General features: G+C 42.0%; 3 protein-coding genes across 5 annotated transcripts; 1 reads left to right on the top strand and 2 right to left on the bottom strand.

Moving 5' to 3' along the window:
• Positions 1-883: 883 nt before the first annotated feature.
• On the bottom strand, positions 884-3,759 carry alg10 (ALG10 alpha-1,2-mannosyltransferase). Its single transcript, XM_047574715.1, has 3 exons — positions 3,416-3,759; positions 2,693-2,890; positions 884-2,607 (listed from the first exon to the last, which is right to left on the bottom strand). The coding sequence occupies exons 1-3, from the start codon at positions 3,578-3,580 to the stop codon at positions 1,546-1,548; spliced, it is 1,425 nt and encodes a 474-aa protein (XP_047430671.1). The 5' UTR covers positions 3,581-3,759; the 3' UTR covers positions 884-1,545.
• A 234-nt stretch (positions 3,760-3,993) lies between these two features.
• On the top strand, positions 3,994-6,018 carry tprkb (Tp53rk binding protein). Its single transcript, XM_047574687.1, has 4 exons — positions 3,994-4,223; positions 4,339-4,461; positions 4,768-4,944; positions 5,749-6,018. The coding sequence occupies exons 1-4, from the start codon at positions 4,083-4,085 to the stop codon at positions 5,833-5,835; spliced, it is 528 nt and encodes a 175-aa protein (XP_047430643.1). The 5' UTR covers positions 3,994-4,082; the 3' UTR covers positions 5,836-6,018.
• Positions 6,019-6,171: 153 nt separating this feature from the next.
• On the bottom strand, positions 6,172-9,043 carry srr (serine racemase). 3 transcript variants are annotated; one of them, XM_047574686.1, is made up of 8 exons: positions 8,984-9,028; positions 8,704-8,746; positions 7,942-8,119; positions 7,667-7,848; positions 7,452-7,582; positions 7,234-7,382; positions 7,066-7,155; positions 6,172-6,973 (listed from the first exon to the last, which is right to left on the bottom strand). In XM_047574686.1, exons 3-8 carry the CDS (start codon positions 8,117-8,119, stop codon positions 6,732-6,734), a joined length of 972 nt encoding a protein of 323 aa, XP_047430642.1. In that variant the 5' UTR covers positions 8,704-8,746; positions 8,984-9,028; the 3' UTR covers positions 6,172-6,731. The 3 variants fall into 3 exon arrangements, with proteins under 3 accessions (XP_047430642.1, XP_047430640.1, XP_047430641.1); XM_047574684.1 differs by having other exon boundaries at positions 7,066-7,136; XM_047574685.1 differs by lacking the exon at positions 8,704-8,746 and having other exon boundaries at positions 7,066-7,136; positions 8,984-9,043.
• Between the last annotated feature and the right edge of the window lie 44 nt (positions 9,044-9,087).

Below are 9,087 nucleotides of genomic sequence, written 5' to 3'. Positions count from 1 at the left end.
CCATGTATCATGCATCACCCGGAAGTGTCATGTACTCTTGCCTATATCTTGTGTGTGTGCTGCATGTTTGAATCCGTCTTCTTGCTTCTGCTGCCCTCTTCATGCCCTCCGTTCTCTTTTTCATCTCTGTGTCTGGTTGACCTCGAGCAGATGGGTCCCCTCTTATGAGCTGCAAGGGTCAAGGTTTCCTCTCGTTAAAAAGGGAGCTTCTCCTCGCCGCTGTCACCTCAGTGTTTGTTGTTTTTTGTTTTTTTATAAAGTGTCTGGAGACAATTGTTGATGCTATATAAATAGAGCTGAACTGAACTGAAGGGGTTTTAATGTTCCAGGTGAAATAAATGATATAGAAAATAATAGAAACTTCATGGTATTAATCACTGTGTATATCAGTGTTCAAGTATATTGTGCCGACTATATTGTGTGAAAGGAGAATCTTTTCTGAGTGTTGTTTTTATGGTTACTATAGCTGTCACACTCTGCATTTGATTTAAGACATTTTATTAAAAGGGTGTATCAACACGTGGCATACAGTATGTACAGCTAGAAGGACGGTGTGGGAACACATGTGAAAATAGAAAGCAACAGAAGCAAGTCAGAGGTATTTAAAAAACCTGGAATGATAAATCACACTAAAAAAAAGATTCAGTAACATTTGACTGAATTTCATCAACTCAAGTCACAAACCTTGATTTAATCACGTCTATGTAGGGGAAAAAATTAAATTAGCTACAGACAAATAAAAGGAACCAGCAAGTGATAAAACTTTGAGAAGGTCAGAAGAATGTATATATATATATATATTGATATATATAGATATATATATATATATATATATATATATATATATATATATATATATATATTGATATAAATATATATATTGATCATAATCACATCTAAATTAACAATGAATGACACTTCTCAGTCACCTCCAGTAGATCTTTATGGCTTGGTCAAAGTGAAAGTCTCAATGTTAGACATGTCTCCAAATTTTTAATTATTATAAAGTCAAAGTCAAATATGTCCTTCAGTGTTCTTCACTGGCAAAGTTAAAAATAAAAAATAAAAAATAAAATTTGGTCTCTTTAATCATATTTACAGCTTGTGATAACAGTTAATTCTCCAAAATAAGACGTACAGTATCTCATTTTACATGTACAGGAAAAAAAAAAAAAGAAAATATCACAGCCTATCTCCATAATTCACACATTTCATTTTTTTCACCCAGTAGAAAAGTCAGCAGTTCAGGTACAAACAGCTTTTATAAACAGATCACCAGATTGCATACCAGTACCAATGATTTTACGATACTGATACCAACACTTTGAACGGTCATTTCCAGAAACACAAGAAAGGGATTTATTTAGGGTTTGTAGCCTTTGCTACTGAAAACCAAACTCAACCTGATAACATCCAACATTTGTTAGAGCTCTTGACTGTCTCTGGATCTCAGTGTAAATGATATAAGTGAAAGTTGTGTTCAGTAAATATAGGGATTTCTGAGTCGTTACATACACCGGATCTGGGATATACTGGCTCTCGTCTTCACCACATGAACCTCTGCACGGCTGTGCTGTTCGGCCAGTGGAAGGTCTTACCGATGAAGATGTAAATAGTCGCGGCGTTCACGGCCGTGTAGAGGACGAACTCCGCAATGAGTCTGGGAAGAGACGGGAGAGGCATGTGCAGACGGTACATCAGGTACGGGACGATGAAATACCTGAACTCCAGGAGCTTTTGGGGGACTGTGGCGGACAGGAGGCACGTCAGGAAGGCCAAACTCCAGAAGAGCGAGCGTGACTTGAAGGAGTCCAGAAAATTCCACCCGGCAAAGATGTAAATAGGGATGAGGAGGAAACGCATCAGCTCGTGCCTCTGGAAAAGTTTTCTCCACACGTAGAAGTTGAAATGCCGGTTATCTGCCAGGAGGTACTGGTGGACAAAAGTGAACTTCCAAATGAGGAGAAAAGAGACGCCGGTGACAAAGAGGAAGAACAAAGGCTGCTTTTTGAGAGCTTGAAGGAAACGGAGGGCGCGGTGGTAACACAGCGAGACGGGGAGGGAGAAGAAGAGAGAGAAGGAGAAGAAGTAGAAGAGTTGGGGGAAGTTAAGGCAGGCCTCGTGGTTCGTCCTGTCGCCGACCACTATCCCCTCATTCAGCACCACAAACGCCAGGAATCCAACGCCGACCGCTGCGTAAGGCCAGGCCACCAGCAGCACCGCCTTCACATGACCGGGCGACGTGAAGAACTCCGCGGCGAAAAGCATTATCTTCTTAGCCCCACTAAATGACAGTGGCACCTGAGAAGGCGGGGACTTCTCATCCTTCTTTTTCGTATGCTCCGTCCTCCAGGCCTCATCCATTTTGGCGGCCACGAGGGTGCCTGCGCAGAAGGCCACCCAGATGATGTTGGTCTGGCGGAAGAGCACGGAGCAGGCGCCGAGGAGCGCCGAGGCCTTGTGGCATCCGTGGAGCGTCATCAGGTAGGTGAAGAGGATGAAGAAGGTGGAGCCGGCGTCCGTGTAGTAGAGGAAGTTGAAGAAGTAGAGCACGGGGAAGGTGGATAGAGACACCGCTGACAGGACGCGCCGCGAGGATGTCCGTGTCTGGAAGAGACGTGGCGTCACACCAGAATAAAAGGAAAGTGACCAAAAAAAATTACTCATATTACGGTTTTCTTCTTCCTCTTACCTTGTCCTTGAGGTGCAGCTTGCAGATAAGCTGATAGATCAGGTAAAGGTTGCCACAGTTGAAGAGCAGGTTGATGAATCGCAGCATGGCTGTGGAGCACACCACATCGCCTTTCAGGTCGGCGAGCCACGCCAGGGGCTTGATGACTCCCATGGAGACGAGGTAAAGGCCCGGGAGAGTGGTGATCATCGGGTCCCACTGCGCAAATCCAAACCATGTTAGAGGTGTGGGAAAACCACCATGAACAATCTTATAGCAATGTCATCAACGCCACTAAAAGATGCAAGCGCAATATTTGTGGTTTAAAAGGTTTAATGTGTCACGTTGCCCAGCTGAATCATGGGAAGTTGAGGATCTCACATTTTCTTTGGTGGAAAATAACATAAATTGAAAAGCCGTTTCTTGCAGGGACCGTTAAAGCAGAATTAACCATGAAACGCTCATTATTATTGGTTTACTTAAATGTCATGTCATGTAACCCCACTTACGGCAGCGTGCTACATTTGATGCTTTAATCTTCCACTCAACTACAAACGCACACAGAAAAGTGCAAAACATTTATGTCTTTATGCAACTCCTATTAATGCCACTCTATATGTCCGCTGTGGAGATTGAAGCCCCCAGAGGCGGACAACAAAAGCCTCGCTCTCCGCTAACCCTAATCCGCCTACCAGTGATGGACTCACTTTCACGGCCACCCTGACACCGAGAGCTCCACTTTACCTCGTTGAATTTTCCATGGCAGTACTTCTGAGCTTGGGGAACGTGGAAGATCTCGTCCATGTACGGCTCCCTCTGCTCCCGAGTAACTCTGGAGAACAGCAGGCAGGATACCAAGAAGTTTACGCTGCACAGGGCAGTGAAAATGTAGCCTTCAAATTTCTCCATGTTGCAATAGGAAACACGATGTAAAAGTGAATTTGGTCCAAAGCTAGCTGTTATACTTTTGTCTGTGGCGCAGAGCGATACGATTCGCGTAAAAATAAAACCCCTAACAGCCTGAATTCAAAGAGAAATGGTTTGAAATGTGTACACTATGGATAAGCGGAAGAGTTATGATTTTTGACAGCTGTTAGTCCGTTTCCCAATCAAGTCCGGAACGAAAACAATCACGCAATCATTCGTTCCTAGGTTGCGCTAAATCATTTACCATTTAATTTCTATCAAATAATACATACGATAAAAACACACAAAAAGTGCCTTAATAGATAATCTCATTAAATCCATTTTTTTCTTTTTGTGCGTGTGTAACATTTTCTCCAAAGAGAAAACATCCTGTCTGGCGGTGTCCCCGTGTTATGGTTCCGGCCGTGTACAGACTGCACGTGAAGCTCGGCGCTAAGCGTCTGCAAATTCTTATTTTCTCGTATTTCGGTCAACGCTTTTCAACATGCATCTAACACATGGGCTGGAGCTTTTCCCCGACCGCAGAGTGACTCAAATGCTTTTCAAAGAAGTCAAAAATGCAGCAGAGTTGAGAAAAAGTGCCATGGAGGGTAAGATCAACGCAGCCTTGATCAATCCTACAATGGTGAGCATTCTACAGCCCGTCTCACAATTTAATGTATCGTTTCATACTTATTAACTAACAACGATGGTAGTTTATTCAGTGTTTATTCACTGTCAGACTTTGTGTTCGTTTCCAGCTGGTGGATACTTTCCAAGTGCTGGTAGCTGCCAATAAAGCTGTGCATTTACAGACCATCGGAAAAATGAAAACGAGAAGTCTGTACTCAGAGATAATCTTCAACCTTTCACCTACTAATAACGTAAGAAACATTGCCTACATTTTTATTTCTTATGTGCAATTAAAAGAAATATTACGTCTCACGCCCGATGGCTCTAACACCCCGATTCACGCTATTGTTCTTTTTTTTTCTAAAAATATGAATTTTCCCCTTTATTATATTAGTAGAACAGAAATATTCAATCCTTGCTGATTTGCCCAGTGTTAAATCACATTACTATTGATGTAGAAGTGAAATCTCATTCTTTTATCCCACACAACTACTCCTGTGTAGCACCACCAGGTAAGTGAACGCCTCATAAACTTTTCATTTCCTTCATTAATGCAGATCTCAGAGGCCTTTAAAAGGTTCGGGATCTCTGACGGCGATGACTCTGTCATGGTGGTTTTGGTGCACAGTGAGGACGAGGAGCAGCTTCTCTCAGACATCACAGACCGCGTGGACGGACGGCAGGTTCCTGCCCAAGACGTGTCCTCGTTGTCAGACCACGCAAAGATCAAAAAGGTTTGACATCACTGTGCACAGTTTACTGCATGCATCCAAATAAAGTGCAGAAGAAATTAGCAGCAGTTTAATTGTGGAACTGGAAGTACCTGTGTTTGACATATGACTCATTCAGATTATTAATGTTGAATGTGTAAACAACACACTGCTGCTGTTGTAGCTGGTGGAGCGTGAGCTATCTTAAAGTACTTTATACAAATCTAAACATGGACAGAAAATTAACCTGAGGGGTTGTCACATGGTTTGAGGGACGAAAGAAGAAAAGTTCCAATGCACAAGTTCGATAAACTAATGTTTCATTAGAATGGAGTAGTGGATCATATTTTAAATGAACTAACAAAATTATTAAATGTAAATGCATGTCATTATGAGGAACATATAGGGGGAATGCCCTGGATATTCACATAAAGGAATACATACATATTTAAAATGGATTTAATTGAGAAGTAAAGCAACAATTTAAGGGGAAAGGAAATAAAAAGGTAAATACAGTGACATTAAACAGACATGCCTGTTAATATGTTTATGGCACATTTATTTATTCATTTATTTATATGTTATTAAGACATTTATTATTAATTTTATGGTCCTCAATAGTCAGAGCTTGGAAGACTGGAAACCACTAGTTCAGTATTTAACAATATGTTGTAGAGAGAGAAGTGTGACTCTTTAAATCTTTAAATGTAAAGGTTTAAGATAAATATGTAATGCAGCCATGTTACATGTTGATTTTACATCTTTGTTGACATTGGATTTCAGGAGCATTTCTATGAATTTTAGTTTCTTATTTTCTCTCCATTACAGCTGTACAAAGTGACTCCTCAGGAGGAGAAGTGTAAGAGTCTGATTGACGCGGTCGTTTGCAGGATGGCCACCAAGGACGTCATGTAGCTTCACCGGGATACGGCACCAGAACTGTTCTAATGGAGAAGTTGTATTTTTGTTATACGAGATGTTAAAATTGTATTTTCTGCCACAGCTATGTTTTGTCGCCCGTCATTTGCTCAACACAAATTCAAATCTGAACGTAACAGCCACACTTTATGTACAGACCAAAATAAATGAGTTTTTCCACAAGTCTGCGCACGAGCTTGTCTTTCTTCCTACTTCTTTTATCTGTTATCCGTTACGATCAGACGCACGCGGACAAAGTTTGCAGGCAGTTATGGAAGTTCTTCTGAATTATTTAGCAACATCCCACGGGAAGTTTTCATGCTTCTGGTTCCTTTGAACTTTTTTTTTTTTGTGACAGTTAGTTATTTTTGGCTCTGAGAGCTGAAGGTGGGCTCTGAGTCCTGGTCTCATGTCAGCCGTGCTGAATTATAAATCCAAAGCGCTGCGGGCCAAATATCAGATCGGTCCCTGGAGGATTAAAAAAAAAAATCCACATCAGTGACATGAAAGACCCACAATCACTGTCAGCCAGAGGAGAAGACAAGAATAATAAATATAGCGTGTGTCTAAAGCAATGTATTTGATCCACCTTTGTTTTTTTCAGTCACCTTAAATGACCTGGTTTTCATTCAAGTTTGAGGAACTTTTTTTTTAATTAATCAACTTTTTCTACATATCAAACTTCAAGTATGGTTTAATTCATTTACAACTGCATACGTATATAATTAGATCTGTCTGAAATTACATTAATATGCATTTTGTTATTGTGGTGAATTGAATGACTGGCAAGAGAGTCAAAACATAGTGAAGTCATGGTGTGCTGTACTAGTATGACATAAAATATACAATAAGAAGATCACATCTGCACAGATTTGTATGAAGTAATTTTAGTGTCAGTCTGGGAAGTTGGCAAGCTCGTCTTTCCCAATGTTCCCTCCGCTGAGGATGCACACGACGTTCTTCCCCTCCAGCTCCGGTATCCTGTCGTTAACGATGGCAGCAAAGGCGGCGGAGCCCGACGGCTCGACCACGAACCCGGACCTGTAGAGGGCGGACACGGCTGCCGCGATCTCCTCGTCGCTAACCAGGACGATCCCCTCGACGTAGCGCCGGCACAGCTCGTAGGGCAGCCTGCCTGGGAAAAAGAAGGGAACTGAAACCGAAAGGAACCAAACAAGTCTGGAACGACACCGTGAAACCTGAAGCGAGGCAAAACTGGAGCAGTACCTGCGAAAGGCGGCGCGAGACCCGAGGCAATGCTCCTCGCGTCCATCCCCACTGGCTTCTTCTCCGTGAAGCTTCTGTACATTGTACAGGCTGCGTTTCAGACGGACACACAAACTCACAATCTGTTGATTATGTAGAGGACATTTAAGCAAAAACAAAATGTTTTACCTCCTTCTGGTTCTACGCCGTAGATCCTGGTTTTACCACAGCCTGACAGTTTGATGGCAGCGGCTACTCCGGCGAGGAGCCCGCCTCCACCGCAGCACACCACCACCACATCGGGCTCGGGCATCACCTCCAACAGCTCCATACCTAGACTGCAAACACACCATTTATGTGCTTAGTGAGCTTAAAAGCTGCCTGGATAAATCCGCCTCTAAATGTACCTGGCGTGTCCTGCTATTAGATCCAGGTCGTCGTAGGAGTGCAGGAAGGTCATGTTGTCCTCCCGAACACAACGGTTCACCACGTCGATTAGACTGGACGTGGGAGCCCGCTCCACCTCCACCCCGAAACTCTGAGAATGGCGGAGTAGAAACAACGTGAACTGCACCCGAAGGAACTGCAGATGTTTTTAACCAGGACACAGATGACCTCTGACCTGTATGAGGGTGGACCTGGACTCTGGGGCCGTTTCTGGCATCACCACCTTTCCCTTCGACCCATAGTGCTTAGAGGCGTACGCGAAGGATTTCCCGTAGTTCCCTGCAGACATGGTGACAAAGCGGCCACCCTTCGGCCTCCTGGCGAACTGATTGGCCACTCCTCTGATTTTAAAGGACCCTGTCAGTGAAAAAAAAAAAAAAAAAAAAAAAAGCCACAAAAATCAGCTGTGTGAGACTGCCCGTCCTGAATCAAAGAGGGACGTCAACCAACCAGTTCTCTGCATGTTTTCAAGTTTGATTTGGATGTTGCAGCTGATGCTGAAAGGCAGGGTGGTCTGGCACCAGGCGACCATGGGAGTGTTGATGACACCCAGAGGGCTGCTCCTCACCGTCTCTCTGGCTTCTCTCAATAGGTCCAGGGTGACGGCGTCTGCAGACACCTCACCCATCTGCGGCGAAAATACGTTAAATATATGCAACTGATGCAGGAAGTATTCTAATCATTTCAGGTAAAAACTTCATGGTTAGAGTAATCTGAAAATGTTGCTTAAGGGCTTAAGTATAATCAGGAAAACATGTGTTACAAATAAATAGCAGAAAAAAAACGTCCTTTGACAGTTTTCAGGTTATTTTCTTCATTAATCAACCGAAATCGTGTGTTAAAAATAAATAAATAAATTAAAAAAAATCACAGAATATTTTAAGCAACCAACTTATAGAAATTAATTTTGCAGCCGGCATCCGAGACAGGGTAGACGTGGAAACACCAGATAACATTGACAAAATCACAATAACCGCAATAAAATTGATACAAAAAATACTTGTAATAAAAATGCTATTAATAAAGCGTGACGCAAAATGTACACAATGCATAAGGTGCATAGTACTAAGACATACGAAATAAAAACAATGCACGAATAAATAAATTATATATTCCAACGCTGCATTTTAGTGTCACAAAAAGTACGTATTTTAAAATGAAATGTTGTATATTAGAATAATAAATATTTTTCATTTATCACAGGTGACTTACTATGTATACTTGAGTTTTTTAGCCGTTCACGTCTGAATGAACACTAGAAAAAAAAATATTCCTTCGTAAGTATTGGAAAAATTAAAAGGAATAGTGCAAAAAGTTGCAATTAGTTAACAAAAGTCTTTAGTTAAACGCTGACACAGAACATGTGACCAGTTCACGAATAGCATTCAGAAAAGCCAAAGCACGTTGAGTTACAAAAGCTGCATTTCAGAAATAATACTTGACGTAAATCAAAAGGATATGTTTAGTTTTTTTAAGGATATTTTCCACTGACCTTATTTGATTCCCTTTTTTATTTTTCAGCACCATGACGTTTACGGTGTTACATTTTTTTGTTTCCCCCCCGGCTCCATGGTTCCGGTTTACGACGTGCTTCGA

This window comes from Mugil cephalus, chromosome 22, assembly GCF_022458985.1.
Source record: "Mugil cephalus isolate CIBA_MC_2020 chromosome 22, CIBA_Mcephalus_1.1, whole genome shotgun sequence".
NCBI lineage: Eukaryota > Metazoa > Chordata > Actinopteri > Mugiliformes > Mugilidae > Mugil > Mugil cephalus.
This window is presented reverse-complemented; position numbering and strand designations above follow the sequence as displayed.

Bases quoted from the DNA above. Each gene is read 5' to 3' on its own strand.
- alg10 (XM_047574715.1), bottom strand. From the start codon at position 3,580: ATGGAGAAATTTGAAGGCTACATTTTCACTGCCCTGTGCAGCGTAAAC. The intron at 2,891-3,415 runs GTAAAGTGGAGC...GGATTTGCGCAG, and splicing joins GCCATGGAAAATTCAACGAG to TGGGACCCGATGATCACCAC. The intron at 2,608-2,692 runs GTAAGAGGAAGA...CGTCTCTTCCAG, and splicing joins AGCTGCACCTCAAGGACAAG to ACACGGACATCCTCGCGGCG.
- tprkb (XM_047574687.1), top strand. From the start codon at position 4,083: ATGCATCTAACACATGGGCTGGAGCTTTTCCCCGACCGCAGAGTGACT. The intron at 4,462-4,767 runs GTAAGAAACATT...TCATTAATGCAG, and splicing joins ACCTTTCACCTACTAATAAC to ATCTCAGAGGCCTTTAAAAG. The intron at 4,945-5,748 runs GTTTGACATCAC...TCTCCATTACAG, and splicing joins ACCACGCAAAGATCAAAAAG to CTGTACAAAGTGACTCCTCA.
- srr (XM_047574685.1), bottom strand. From the start codon at position 8,119: ATGGGTGAGGTGTCTGCAGACGCCGTCACCCTGGACCTATTGAGAGAA. The intron at 7,583-7,666 runs GTCAGAGGTCAT...CGCCATTCTCAG, and splicing joins CCAGGTCCACCCTCATACAG to AGTTTCGGGGTGGAGGTGGA. The intron at 6,974-7,065 runs GTACTGCTCCAG...TCTTTTTCCCAG, and splicing joins TCTCGCGCCGCCTTTCGCAG to GCAGGCTGCCCTACGAGCTG.